The 15,457-nt window shown below is 45.6% G+C and overlaps 1 protein-coding gene across 2 annotated transcripts in view; it reads left to right on the forward strand.

The window, feature by feature from the left end:
• Nucleotides 1–15,457, forward strand: part of LOC311032573 (glutamate receptor ionotropic, delta-1-like) — a 388,903-nt gene that overhangs the window by 339,059 nt on the left and 34,387 nt on the right. For both annotated transcript variants that reach the window (XM_084039468.1, XM_084039469.1), the window contains exon 9: nt 6,725–6,826. In XM_084039468.1, the coding sequence (XP_083895594.1) occupies nt 6,725–6,826 (102 nt within the window). The remainder of the gene's footprint in view (nt 1–6,724; nt 6,827–15,457) is intronic.

Here is a 15,457-nt window from a genome sequence, read left to right on the forward strand (position 1 = left end):
AATCCGTATTTCTGTCCTGGGGCTTAGACTTTAACCATGGAGTTATTGAAGGGCAAAGTTTACATTTAAAAAATAAAAGAATAACAATAAATTAATTTCTACATGTGTGCTTAGGCATACCCTACTAGTGATAATAAGTAATTGCACATTTAGCACATTTTGTTTTGTCCTGCATTATTATCATTACATTTTTGGTTACCCAAAGAAGCGGAAGAAAAATCCACCAGCCGCACTGCTTGTAATTAGGAAGTCATGGCCTGATGATGGTGCAATAGTCGAGAACATATTGATAAATCATCTGGGGACAAAGAAAAAACACATTTGGTGGAAGAAAACAACAATAAATCATTAAAAGGATTTTTTTGTTTGTTTATTTGTCGTTTCTTGCGTTATAAAGCGTATCGTTCTCCTCGTTGGCTCCACCGATGTGTTCGCTCGTACTCCCAGAGGTTGTCTCAATAAACCGCCATGTAGTGAAGCTGTTGGTTAACGTACTGAATAACAAATTGTGGAAAAACAGGTCTTTTTCTTTTTAAAGTTTTGTAATCCAGTGAAGGTTGAATATGAAGTCCCAGTAGGTGTGTTAATTATCCGACACCCACAGATCGTCTTTTCAGACGAGCAGAAAAGGTAGAAATGAAAAGCCGTACGTGTCGACTAATTGCCATTCATATCAGTGTATTTTTATTTGAAAAGGCCCCAGAGAGCGAAACGGTGTGTAGATTAGAAACATCAAAGAGGTTCAGAGCGCTGGAACGCATCAGAGGATATCTCTCTGTGTGTGTGTGTGTGTGTGTGTGTGTGTGTGTGTGTGTGTGTGTGTGGGTGGTTGTGCATGTATGAAGATTTGACCTTACAGTGTGTGTGTGTGTCCTTGGTGCAAATATGTGTTTACCTCAGCAGAATCACCTCATAGGGATTTTGCTATTATATCACACTACGCGAGGTGTGTGTCTGTGTGTGTGTGTGTGTGTGTCTGTGTGTGTGTGTGTGTCTATGTGTGCGTGAGATTGAGTACAAGTACTTTAATTTCAGTACTTGCCGATACCGGGTACTGATATGAGTAGTTATTTTTCCTGATACAAATAGAGTTTACAGTAGAGCTATTAATAATTAACTATTTAACCTGTTGTCAGTTAGACAGTTAAAATAAATATTAACAATAAAAACGTTAGATTAGACTCAGAGCAGCTTGTCAGTTAAAGGACAATTGTCCTGGTCCACCTTAATAGGGCAGCCCACCTTAAGTGTTCCCGAGCCACAGTTGTTGCTGATGTCGGGGCTAACTCCCATTTATTCATGGACAAATAATCACAACGCAGTCTCAACTGCTGCTTTCACGCTTTCAAGCTGACGTTACTGCTAACTTAATACTCACTGTTTCTCTCTCCCTCTCTCTCTCTCTCTCTCTCTCTCTCTCTCTCTCTCCCTCTCTCTCTCTCTCTCTCTCCCTCTACCCACCGAACACTTGCTAACGTTACGTTGTTTATTGATTGTTCCATCTTTGTTGTTTGCTTCCATCCAGAGAGCCAACAGCGTTTATGTGTTAAAAAAATGTACGTGTTAATTCCACAAATGAATCATCCTGCGTTGATTTTGACAGCCGTAACGGAAGCTTTATCGCAGGCAACTCCACTTGTTTTAGGTTTTCGAGGATGTTTGAGACGTAACAGGGTTAAAAAGGCATTTTTCATTTCAGTTCCTTTCGTTGCGTGGCAACTAAACTCGACTCTTCTTCGTGGTAATGTGTTGGTTTGAATGCAGCCTTAATGGTGATGGTTACCTGAACCCACGGAGAGTCAAACTCCATCAGCATACGCCGCCAACGCCGTCTGACAGGCGACAGGTGATCTCTGGGAGGCGGCGGCCGGAGTGATGAGGGCTCGGTGCCGTAGCACACACTCCCATCAACGTCGTTGTGAATCACCAATCAGAAAAATGGATGAGGAGGAGGTGTGGAGATAAAAGACAAAGTGTGGAGTCGAGCGGCATCGGGGGTGGGGTTGAAATGGTGGCAAACGCTGGCATTTGGCTCAGCTGTCCACGGGAGAGTGAGCTACAGAAATACAGCCGGCGTTGCCTTTTTGGATGACGGGACGGAGGAAAAAAAAGGCCTGACATTTGAGGAAAAGGGGAAAGAAGCGTGACGAACAGGAATAATGCATGAGCGGCGTCGAAGGGGAGATTTATCCGCCGTGTTTGACCTCCACCGGGAGACGGAGGCTGAAACCGGCACGGAGAGCACGTCTTTATTACATGACTCTCCAGTATTTTTTAAATTTGATTTAAGCTTAATTTTGTCAGGTGGTCCCTTTTTAAATGGAACCTTTGTCTCCGGAGAGTGAAAGCCGATTAGTTCCCGACATGAAACTGATGCCGAACAAAGCCGGTGCTTCAAACGCGACCTCTGGCGACCCACGCGCCAAGATAAATAATTTACGTGCCGCCAATTTGCAAAAGCAAATATGTTTTGACAGAATGTCGAGTTGTTCAGATCGTATACTGAGAAACATCTGTGAGCCATGCTGGCAGAGTGAGGTCTAGAGAAGGCAGGGTCGGTCCACCACAGTGGTCTAGAGAAGGCAGGGTCGGTCCACCACAGTGGTCTAGAGAAGGCAGGGTTGGTCCACCACAGTGGTCTAGAGAAGGCACGGTTGGTCCACCACAGTGGTCTAGAGAAGGCACGGTTGGTCCACCACAGTGGTCTTGGGATGACAGGGTCGGTCCACCACAGTGGTCTAGAGAAGGCAGGGTCGGTCCACCACAGTGGTCTAGAGAAGAGGCAGGGTCAGTCCACCACAGTGGTCTAGAGAAGGCAGGGTCGGTCCACCACAGTGGTCTAGAGAAGAGGCAGGGTCAGTCCACCACAGTGGTCTAGAGATGACAGGGTCAGTCCACCAAAGTGGTCTAGAGACGACAGGGTTGGTCCACCACGGTGGTCTAGAGACGACAGGGTCGGTCCACCACGGTGGTCTAGAGATATCCAGACTGGAATGTCTGACTAAGCCTCTAGTGCCATCAGCTCAGATTAATATCTACCTCTTTGGTTTATGACCTGCGGCACAACACTCCCATCAGCCTCAGCTGTACTTCCTGTTTACTGCTACTTAAGTAATGTTAAAATGCTAACATGCTAAACTAAGGTTTTTGACATGGTACAGCTGCTCAACATTAGCATGTTAGCATGGTTGTAGGTTCAGGCAACTCAGACATGTTTCTGTATTGAACTCAAACCACAATCTTTCTCTAAACTTCCCCAAAGTGTTGTAGTAGCATAACCTTAGCAATCATCGTACAGCGTTATTATGATAGCTCAAGAAAAGTCATTTCTAAATGTTTTGTGCTGTGAACATCCAGCAACAAACCTGGCAGTGCGCAAACTTCAACAAAACGTCCTTCCTTTTCCATAGAAATATGTAGAATTGTTATCAGTGAACGTAATCGAGGCGCCAAATAGGTTTCACCCAAAAATGTATTTCCAAAAAACGATTTAAATCCAGTCCTGTTAGGCAGCTCACAGAGCAGATGTGATGCTTCCAGACCACGTTTGCAGACACTTTTTTGTGATGTGTCTCTATGTGTAATTATGTGATTCCTGCAAGTCTCACAGAAACTACTTCGGAACGTTGTCTTCAACCTAAGGAGAAGACAATGTTCTCAAAAACTGAAGCTGACAGCTAAGCTAAGTTCCCAGCGCTGTCAGAACATAGAACAGGACAATGAGAGAAGAACGCTGCACTAATGAAGTCCAGGTTCCTAGTGGATCCACGTCCATAGCTCTTATGGAAATCGATGCGGACGTTAGTATCTAGCCAGTTCTTCGCGTTGGGAGACTTCAGAATGAATGACAAGACGCCGATGCATCACTTCCTGTCTGCTCTGAATCCACTAAGCTGCTGAACGAGTTCCCCCCAACTTTTTATTGCATCTCTGACAAACGACTTCTGTCTCCAGTTTGATGAAGACATCGGTGGGGAAATCAACAATGTGGAAGGTGCAACGGTCGGCATGGTAACCAGCTGGTCGAGATGCAGCAGACTTACTTCAGTAATCATTACAGGACCGCTTCGTTATCCCTGTGCACTTAGATTTGGTTCAAATAGAATAGAGGAACATTAATGCTGATGAATAATGACACGTTTTTGTTCCGTGCAGATTTGTAAGGAAACAAAAGGCCTTCAGCAGGATTTTTTGGAGCATGTCTCATATTTCTTGCCGTCTCCTCTCATTACCAGCTCCTCTCGCAGCACAGAGCAACATGGCCACCGTAACTCAGCGAAACGAGCCGCCGTTAGAAAGACCTGCAACTCACTTGGGAGCGCCTGGCATTTTGGGAAATCTACTTTTACGACTATCAATAATCGAATAATTGTCAGAAAAGTAGGCGGCGATGTTCACGGTGATCTGGTGTTGGTCATATTTGTCTTTATTATTTCTTTACGGGGAAGTTTATTTCAGTTCAACATCAGGAGCTCACATGAATCATTTTATCATCAGTAAATGATCAGCCGGGACTTTTCACACCTGATTAACATCATGTTTCGTGTGAACGCAGCCGAGATTATATATGATAGAGATTTATTGTTAGTGTGTTGAACATCTGGAAAATGCCAAGAAATTCATCCGCATGTTTCTTCATCTTCGGAAAGTGCTTTGCTTCCTCCCAGCGGTTAAAAACAACAACGCAAACGGAAATCTAGTGATTTGTTCATGTCATACTTGTGAAAACCCATAAACCTCGGAGGACGACTTGCTGTTTCAATCTCTGCAGCTTCATTCAGACCCGTTTCATCTTCCCGATCGACTCTGAAGGCCGTTTGTTGAGTTCAACAATTCAAGTGAGACAGAAGAAAGGCTGTGATAAACGGAGGCGTAGTTAATTTCTCTGTGTGTGTTAATGAAGAAGACCCCTGTTATCTCACACACAGAGACGTACGAGGGCTCGGGATCATCCGGAGGACAGCGGCGCTGAGAATAGCTGACTGATGATTAAACAACGTCCCCTCCTTTCCTTTCTCTCGCTGCCTCTCCATCACTCTCGGGTCGCTCCACGCCTCCTCCCTCTTTTTAATTTCCATTATCTCATCTTCAACTCACGTTTTTTTGTTTGTTTGCTGCACCTTAAGGTGTTGTACAGATGGTACGGCCCTCTGAGACAAATGGGTAACCGTGTGCTACATAAATCACTTCACTAGAGTCTTTCCTTATTTCACCGGCAACGTCTCCATCCCAACATATGAACTCTCCTTTATTCAATTCAATTAATTTTATTTATAGAGGCACAAATCTGTACTTCAGGACCCTTGAATCAGATCAGGAAAAAAAAACTAAAAACCCTTTTTTAAAGGCTAAATAAATGGATGAAACCTCAGGGATGACAAGGAGGAGGGATCCCTCTACCAAGATGGACAGAGGTTATTAAATATCATTACATCTTCATAGTCACGAATCATGATAATTATATATAATAGCAGAACATTTTTTAAATGTGTACTACTAGTAAAAACAGCCACATGGATATAATAGAATGATAATAAAGCAGCATAATTATAATAATGGAACTATGACTAATAATAATAGTAGCTGATCCTCTTTATTGTTTACGGCTCTGGACGCTGCAACTGCGTGTTTAGCTCAGCGGCGCTAATTGAGACGTTTTGTCAGAGATTACGGAGCTCGTACACATTTAACCGTCGGCTGCCATTAAGCAGAGCGTCGTTCTATCAGCCTCCTCTCATGTGAAAGTGACCCGTTTTTATTGTTTTGTTTTTTCCTTCCTATTTTGACGATGATGCATAAACCGATTAGTTTAATGTTGTAATACCGAAGCAGACGGCGAGTCCATATTCATAAGAGATTCATAAGAGATTCATGTGTAATTAAGCCGAGTCTGTCTCGTAAGGATTGAAGCGTTCGATGTGAACAAACACTCCAATGATGCTGAGTCCATGAATGAGAAATATATGTATGAGTGTTCATCACAGTGTGTGTGTGTGTGTGTGTGTCTCAGTCTCATTAACACATTTTCATGACATTAACTCGCTGTCATTCTGCTTCCTGTCCGGCCTCTATAAGTCCTCCTCCCTGCTGCCGGCGGCGTTTCACCTTTAGGATCGGTCTGAAGCGCTGAGCTCTGTGAATAACTTTTTATCTTCCCAGGATCTTAACTGTACGAGGAAACTCTCAGAAAATGTCAGAATTTAAATTTCATCACTCGGAGCAACTCTTAGTACTGTCAGCTTTATGAATACGGAGTTATGAGGGAAGTACCTTTCATACTTTTTATTCAGACAGTTCATGTGATGTCATAAAACACATATATAAGGAACATAATATGTCAGTGAGTGATGAGTTTGTGTTCCTGTTGGGAACGTTTGGGTCTTTTTTTTTGGTCCTAATGAGATTTTTGTGTGTGTTTGAATGAAAACGGGCTGGATGCTGCACAGAAGCCTCTTCATTTACTTACTCATTTCACCGCGCTCCTCTTTGTCCGCGTCTCATTTGCAGCCGCGACCTCAGCCCACGTGAAATCCAACGAGGCCGCTGAATAAATTGTACGATTGCAGCCTCTGAGCCGTTTCTTAATTGACGGCTGCTCCGCCTCGCCGTGTTTCCGTCTCAGGAACTTTGACACGCAAACTAATGAAACAAGTAAGAGTCAGTGTTACGTTATCGATTCCTCTGTGCTGACCAGATGTTTTGGCTCTTGTCTTGTTTTCTGCAGCTCGCTACGTGGGACTCGATCCACGGACTCAACGGCAGTCTGAAGGAGAGTCGGATAGAGAACGGCATGCAGGGAGTGACGGTCAAAGTGGTCACGCTGCTGGTAGGTGACGTTTAGCATCCAGACTGGGGAGTTAAAGGGTGAATCTGCTGCACTCATGTTTGCATGAGTCACTTTTCTTTAAATGGAGCTTCAGCAGCAGATTTACAACATGCAGAAGATAAATTAGGATGAGGTGAGACATGTTTCTGTGAAATACATATACAAGTACAATACTCATCAAGCAGGCGATGGTAAAATAATGCAAATGTATATATTTGAAATAAAACATAAATATAAAGAAACCAAAAGAATTAAAGGGATGAGCAAAGAACAAATTAAAAAGAAAATTAAAAATATGAATGGAAGATCCAAAATGATCTCTGAACTAAAAAGAGAGAAAAACAGAATAAGAAATGAAGGAATATGATATTGTATTTTCTCTTCTATTCATATGAAGCTGACTATTTCATTCCTGTTTCACACATCGTATCTGCAAAATCACAACTGTTTGTTTTGTTCTTGCACCAAAAACAATACAGTAAAATCAAAAAAGATATAAAATGTGGGCATAAAAAAAAAATTACTATTAATAACTTTTCTGTTTGAGATTCTGCATCAGAGTTGAAAATGTTAATTTTATCTCACTCATTTAATTCTCCTTCCTAACTTAAACAAAAAGAAACAGTTTGCATCCTGAAACTAGGGCCCGACCGATATGGTTTTTTCAGGGCCGATACCGATACCGATATTTATGAAAATGGGAGGCCGATAACCGATATGCGCAACCGATAAATAGAAGAAAAAAGGTAGTTTACTTAAAGTAAAAAATAAAAAATGCCCGGTTGTACAAACGTCATCACGTCCTAATACTACACATGCATGGCTTGATGTTGTTTTGAAGGAGCGCCGTCTCTGCATATATTTATATTAAACACTCGACCTGCATCAGCGAATGTGCGCACGAGCGGATCTGTGCGAGCAGGCAGCGCGAGGAAAGCGGATTTTGGACGGAGAAACACAGCAGCATTTTTCTTATAAATGCACCGGTCCGGTTCCGGTACCGGTCCGGTTCCGCTCACACCACGAGTCTAAAGAGTGCAACAGCTTGTCAAAATACAGTGTCAACTTTACGTGTTTTCAAAGTAGAAAGCGACATCGTGGTGGTTTAACGAGGCGGAACGGCATCAGAACAACATCAAGCGTGTAAAGTACACGAAAAACGTAGCGGGAGCGCGCGGCGAGGATTGTTGCGGCCGCGCATCTTGCGGAGCAAGTCTACTGTGCTGCGCGGAGGCGCTCCTAATGTAAATGATTATTGATTTATGAATTAATTGATAGGTAGCTTATTTTTGGAGTATTGATTTATTTTTTTTGGCCTGGCCTGTACAATGGTAGGGGAAACACTGCTTACCTCGAAGGAAATGTGTTTTCTCTGCTTTAAGTTGTATCCGCACGCAGCACCGTCCTTCGCCCCACGTGGCCGCCTAGAAACCGCTCACGAGTCACAGGGAGCGTGAAGGCACCCCGCCCCGCTTGCAGCCTTGCGTGTTGATTGGTTGTATTCCGTGTGCCAAACCAATCAGATGCTGTGACGGGCGAGGCAACTTGGCAAGGCTCATGAATTCCAAGTGGCAAGAGCGGAAGGCGCGTTCAGAACGAAACGGCTGCAAAATTGGTTGTGAAAATTATATGAACTTATCGGTGGGAATTTATGGAAAGTATGGCCGATCGGTCGGGCCCTACCTGAAACATTTCTGTATTTACATGTGTTGGGACCTAACCGTTAGGACTACACAATGCGGCCCACAGAAGCCTACACATGCGGCCAGGACAAAGGGACAAAGGGGATTAAAAACTACACCGCCATTTTAGTTTCACATCTCACCCAGGTGAGAGATGCGACGCCACCCAACCATCCTATTGGCTGACATCTTCAGGGAACCCCGGGGGGTCCCCTGGAGCGGCCTGAGCTTTATAAACCGAAGCCGCCCGGAGAACGCTCTCTTATTCACTCTTACTCCGACTCCTACTCTGGCCTCTTCCTACAACCGGCGCAACACCACGTTGCAACGGGAGGCGACCCCCTCCCGCAGCGCACCGCTGCAACAAGAGGAACCAAGCCGGTTCCTGCCGTCCAGCTACCAGACGCTGTCTGAAGTAAGCTGACTAAATCGCCAAGCCGCGATTATATCGCCGTCCGTGGAAGAAAGAAACACGGACTGTTTTCTTTATTTGAGTTTGATCAACGAGAGGAAACCCGCTCCGCTCTCGTCTGGACGAAGCCGACTCATCACGTCCCCCGCTGACGCCGGGGACTCACGAACCACCGCCGTTACGGAACGCCGTCATCGTCTTACGCAACGATACCAGTAAGAGGCTATCAGTCTGGGCAGAGACACAAGTGATAGTGTAGGATATGCTTGTAATTCTTGTTAATGTGTTTTAAGTTCTGATCGCGGACCGCCGAGTCCGTTGGTTCATGTGCTGCTGTATTTAAATACTGATCGTGTACACGTAGCTGGGTTGATTTCTGTAACAGTGTTTCTGACTAACCTCCGCCATATTCGCGAGCTCAGAAAGCCTCTACTATCAGTTAAAAGACCGGTCTCGCGGAATAAACGCCAGTTCATTCACGCGAGCCCGTGTGATAACGGCACGCTTTCCGTCCCTCCGAATATCGCTCGCGCATCCTCTCTCTCTTTGTTCGTGTCCCGCTAAACACACACACACATACACGCCGTGTCCTAAGCCAGCTGTTCCCGGCGGGCGCTAGGGACATAGCTACATCTGGTGGCTACATACGGCTATCTCTCTCTCTCTCTCGCTACTCCGTCAGACCTCAGTGGCTCCGCCCCTGACCGCTGCGAGGAATAGCTCCACCTCTCTCTCTCTCTCTCGCTACTCCATCAGACCTCAGTGGCTCCGCCCCTGAACGCTGCGAGGAATAGCTCCACCTCTCTCTCTCTCTCGCTACATCTGGTGGCCGCCCATAGCCATCTCTCCCTCTCTCTCGACACGCACGCACACACACACACGCACATGCACACGCACGCGCACACACACACACACACACATCCTTTGTTTAAGCTTAGCTTTGTGTGTTAGGTAGTTAGGTAATAAGGCTTTGTTAATTGCAGTGTTATTGATTGTGATCATTATTACTGATTTTAATAAATCTTATTATATTATAACTAGCGGTCTCTTGTGCTTGTTGTGTATATGTCACTGGATAACAGCAGGTTGTGAAGGCTAGTGCTTGAATTTCACGCCTTTTAATTGTTCGATTGGTTTTGTACTCCTATGCCAATGATCACGATGATTGGCATGTGAGTATAAAACCTTCATATTGAGACTGAATACAGTTTTAGGTTATCTTTTCCCTGATCCCAGGGTGGTGCCCCGTTTATTCATGATTATATCATGATAATATATTAAATATAATTATTAATACCGATAATCATATTGATATTGATAGTTAACTGTTGATAACCAAATCTGCTCCTGCTACAACCCCAACATAAATGTCGCCCCGTGTGAGGCCTTCTTAAACCAGCTTTATCCAGAGATTTATGCACAATAACCTGAGAATTATAGTAATAATAACAATAATAGGAATTGTTGTTATTGATATCATTGTTTAGAAATCGATGTTCAAGGATCGCTTTGTTTGCTCCCTGTTACTATTTGCCAAGCAAATACAGTTGAGGGTTGCATGTGCATGTTGTGATTAGCCATTTATTGTCAACAATACTAACAAACACAGGGTTAGGGATACTAAGACGCGTTATAACACTGTTATTACTCACCAGAGGTGCTAGAGACACCTCATTGACAGTCCACAGGCTGTAGAAGAGTACTAACATCTCCATTGTAAGTCACAGGTCGACGCAGCTCACCTGTGCACCCACATCAGTATAACAACAAATACATTCTTTTTTCTTGCGATTAGCACCGAACAAGTAAAGCCACCGTATTCTCCCTTTACTAGAAGTAGAGCAGAGAATAGAGCCACAGAGTGCACCGACTCTGTGAACGTTGAAATTGTACCTTGCTATTTCCACCACGGGTTCTAGCTCGAGTTAAAATTTCAAAATAATTCCCTAACTGTTCCTGCCGTGCATTTCAGTTAGCGTGCCTTTGGCAAAGAATTAAGTAAGCAGCCTACAGTAAGTCTGAGTTGCTGTATAGAATCATTAGAGCGTGAAGCTGACCTCTCTAAAAGAGAACCGCCAGTCACCTTATCAGGTGATTTGCATAACCCCCCTCCTTTCTCTCCAGACACAATGGAGACCTTTTGTGAACAGTTCATCTCATCTGTGGCACAGAGCCTTCAGACAGGCTACTCTGAGTTTTTGCAGAAACTAAATCTCAGGGAGTGCCAAGAGGAGATCAACGTGTTACTGAACAGCAGATCTGATGAAGTAACATCATCCAAGGGTCCATTGTTAAAATGCTTGCTACTGACTTTCTACAAACAAACCTGTCTCTTGGTTCAGAGTAAATCTGCCCTAGAGAAAAAAGTGGTAGCACTAGAGGAGCAAAGTGCTTGTCGCCTCCACGATGCTCAAGCAGCAGACATGAGAGCCATGCGTTATTTAGATGTCCTGCACACCACAGAGTCCCAGTTTTTGTCCTACAAGAACAGGTGGTCGAAGTCTAAACCAGAATGTCCTCCCTCAGCCGACTCGGCCAGTCAGTGTGATTCAGGCTTCTCCGACTCCCACTCTTTTTGTAGTGAAAATACGACACCCCCGCCATGCAGAAGATGGGAACAGTTACCAGCGGACACAAAGTCCTTAAGACAAACTCCACTGAGAGATAGCGGTAACGGCTACGCAGCTTCCCATTGCTCCGACACAGACAGCGAAGAAACCAGCAGTGGAACTTACACAAGTTCTCCTCCAAAATCTTCCTATCTTTGGAACAAACCTGTAATTTGCGACGCGCCTCCTCAACCTAGCTTAGTCTCACCTTCACCAGAAAGGATGCCACAGCGCTTCCGCTTTGAAGAGCTAGAGAGCATGGCTAAAGATATTCAACATTTTGATCCCGACAACTCGAACCATAATATTGACGAATATTTGAGAGAGTTAGACAGACTCCTGATTGACCTCCCCCATGCCTCCTCACGGGAGAAGCTCAGACTAGTCGGGAAGACCACAACCAGACATGTCCGCAGTTTCATAGGAACACTTGCACCCAGAACCCAGGACCGATACTCCAGACTTTGTGCAGCACTCCGGAAGGAGTATAGCCGGGACTGGGATCCCGCCGCCGCTACGATCAGTGCCCTCGCCGTCGTACATGAGGGGCAGGAATCACCCACGGAGTACTATTGGCGCTTCAGAGCCGCCTATGCTCAGGGCCGTAACTCCCCAGGAGTGGAGGAAGAGCCTGCCTTCAAGGCCCTCTTCCTGCATAACCTACACGAAAGTGTGCGCTACGATGTCACCATACATTTCAGGACACATCGACTCTCCATGCAAGAGATTCGTAATTACGCACAGATGGCTTGGGAAACCCACTTAGCGCGCAAACTTAAAAGCCAGCCCGCTAACTTCGACACATCTGCGTCCGAAACGTCTGCCGCCTTAAAGCATAGCCCTCATAACAGCGCGAAAGGGGGTGAGCGGCCAGCACGCCCCAGGAATCAGACAAAACCAAGGAACGAGACTAACTCCCAAACATCCGCCGCCTTAAAGCAGAGCCCTCATAACAGCGCGAAAGGGGGTGAGCGGCCAGCAGGCCCCTGGAATCAGACAAACTCCCAAACTGACGAAGATAGGGATCTGTGCGACCCGATCGAGAAGCTGATAAAAACGATAGCGCTATGGCGTGACTCGACCCAACCATCACTAAACTCCCCCCAGAAGCCTGGTAAGAGACGGCGTGGGGATACTGAGCATCACCGACATGCCCACCAACTGCGTCGAGATGGGCATTCACACAGAAGTAGTAGGAAGCCCTACTCCGAAATTCTGTCCCAGTCACGTGAACCAGCAGTGTACAAACATGACAACTCAGATAATGACAGCGCCTCTGACATTTCCTCTGTTTCTGGCTACATGGAGCGTTACAGCCCTGAGCCACAACATAGTAAATATGGCTAACTTAAATCTTCTCCAGGAGTAAACCAAACGACCACTAACCCCTTCTCCTTTTCCTCGCTTTCCTTTTCCTCCTTCGTTCCGTTTTCATAGTTGGGGTGTGTCCTGTTTGAAACTACCTGAGTGTAATGACAATGTTGATGTTTGTGAAAATTGTGTCTTAGCAGATGTTTGATATAGGTTAGACGGTTAGAAATCTCTGCCCAGACCTTGCCTCAATCTCTGCCCAGACAATGCCTCCATCAAGTTATGGACTTTAACCTGAATTAACTGTTTAACCTCTTTTCCATGGAATATACAGACTGTTTGGACTCCCACGAGTTTCAAGGAATACATGGACGGTTCGGCCCTTATGTTGCTCCGAAGGTTGCGTCCCACACCTCAACCTTCAGACCAAAAGGGGGACTGTTGGGACCTAACCGTTAGGACTACACAATGCGGCCCACAGAAGCCTACACATGCGGCCAGGACAAAGGGACAAAGGGGATTAAAAACTACACCGCCATTTTAGTTTCACATCTCACCCAGGTGAGAGATGCGACGCCACCCAACCATCCTATTGGCTGACATCTTCAGGGAACCCCGGGGGGTCCCCTGGAGCGGCCTGAGCTTTATAAACCGAAGCCGCCCGGAGAACGCTCTCTTATTCACTCTTACTCCGACTCCTACTCTGGCCTCTTCCTACAACCGGCGCAACACCACGTTGCAACGGGAGGCGACCCCCTCCCGCAGCGCACCGCTGCAACAAGAGGAACCAAGCCGGTTCCTGCCGTCCAGCTACCAGACGCTGTCTGAAGTAAGCTGACTAAATCGCCAAGCCGCGATTATATCGCCGTCCGTGGAAGAAAGAAACACGGACTGTTTTCTTTATTTGAGTTTGATCAACGAGAGGAAACCCGCTCCGCTCTCGTCTGGACGAAGCCGACTCATCACGTCCCCCGCTGACGCCGGGGACTCACGAACCACCGCCGTTACGGAACGCCGTCATCGTCTTACGCAACGATACCAGTAAGAGGCTATCAGTCTGGGCAGAGACACAAGTGATAGTGTAGGATATGCTTGTAATTCTTGTTAATGTGTTTTAAGTTCTGATCGCGGACCGCCGAGTCCGTTGGTTCATGTGCTGCTGTATTTAAATACTGATCGTGTACACGTAGCTGGGTTGATTTCTGTAACAGTGTTTCTGACTAACCTCCGCCATATTCGCGAGCTCAGAAAGCCTCTACTATCAGTTAAAAGACCGGTCTCGCGGAATAAACGCCAGTTCATTCACGCGAGCCCGTGTGATAACGGCACGCTTTCCGTCCCTCCGAATATCGCTCGCGCATCCTCTCTCTCTTTGTTCGTGTCCCGCTAAACACACACACACATACACGCCGTGTCCTAAGCCAGCTGTTCCCGGCGGGCGCTAGGGACATAGCTACATCTGGTGGCTACATACGGCTATCTCTCTCTCTCTCTCGCTACTCCGTCAGACCTCAGTGGCTCCGCCCCTGACCGCTGCGAGGAATAGCTCCACCTCTCTCTCTCTCTCTCGCTACTCCATCAGACCTCAGTGGCTCCGCCCCTGAACGCTGCGAGGAATAGCTCCACCTCTCTCTCTCTCTCGCTACATCTGGTGGCCGCCCATAGCCATCTCTCCCTCTCTCTCGACACGCACGCACACACACACACGCACATGCACACGCACGCGCACACACACACACACACACATCCTTTGTTTAAGCTTAGCTTTGTGTGTTAGGTAGTTAGGTAATAAGGCTTTGTTAATTGCAGTGTTATTGATTGTGATCATTATTACTGATTTTAATAAATCTTATTATATTATAACTAGCGGTCTCTTGTGCTTGTTGTGTATATGTCACTGGATAACAGCAGGTTGTGAAGGCTAGTGCTTGAATTTCACGCCTTTTAATTGTTCGATTGGTTTTGTACTCCTATGCCAATGATCACGATGATTGGCATGTGAGTATAAAACCTTCATATTGAGACTGAATACAGTTTTAGGTTATCTTTTCCCTGATCCCAGGGTGGTGCCCCGTTTATTCATGATTATATCATGATAATATATTAAATATAATTATTAATACCGATAATCATATTGATATTGATAGTTAACTGTTGATAACCAAATCTGCTCCTGCTACAACCCCAACACATGCTACAATAATTTGACCTCAGTGTCGGGGCATTAACCTGATATGCTGAGGTTGAGATGTCCCATCATGGCCACTGTACAGACACTGAACTCCTAAATGTCATTAATTCTCCACGGACACCTGAGAAACACAAACCTGCATCAATAACACAAAGAATACAACGTTGGAGCTGCATGTTAAAGCTCCTCCGGTAGGTTTTAGTCTGAAACCTCTGACAGAAAATAGGAGTATGTGATGTTTGCTCCTCTTCGCCAATTTAGTTCTTTAAACACAAGTTCAACTGTTGATGGAACAGAAATAATCCCACACTCCAGAGCACCAAACACACTTCAATGAATCCACAGGAAATCCCTCCGTCAATAAAGAAGAACGACTGCAGCTCAGCGAGCTGTGAGAGTTTATTATTTGTGGAGACTCGTCTGCTC

The sequence above is a fragment of the Eutrigla gurnardus genome (assembly GCF_963514095.1).
Source record: "Eutrigla gurnardus genome assembly, chromosome: 22".
NCBI classification, from domain to species: Eukaryota; Metazoa; Chordata; class Actinopteri; order Perciformes; family Triglidae; genus Eutrigla; species Eutrigla gurnardus.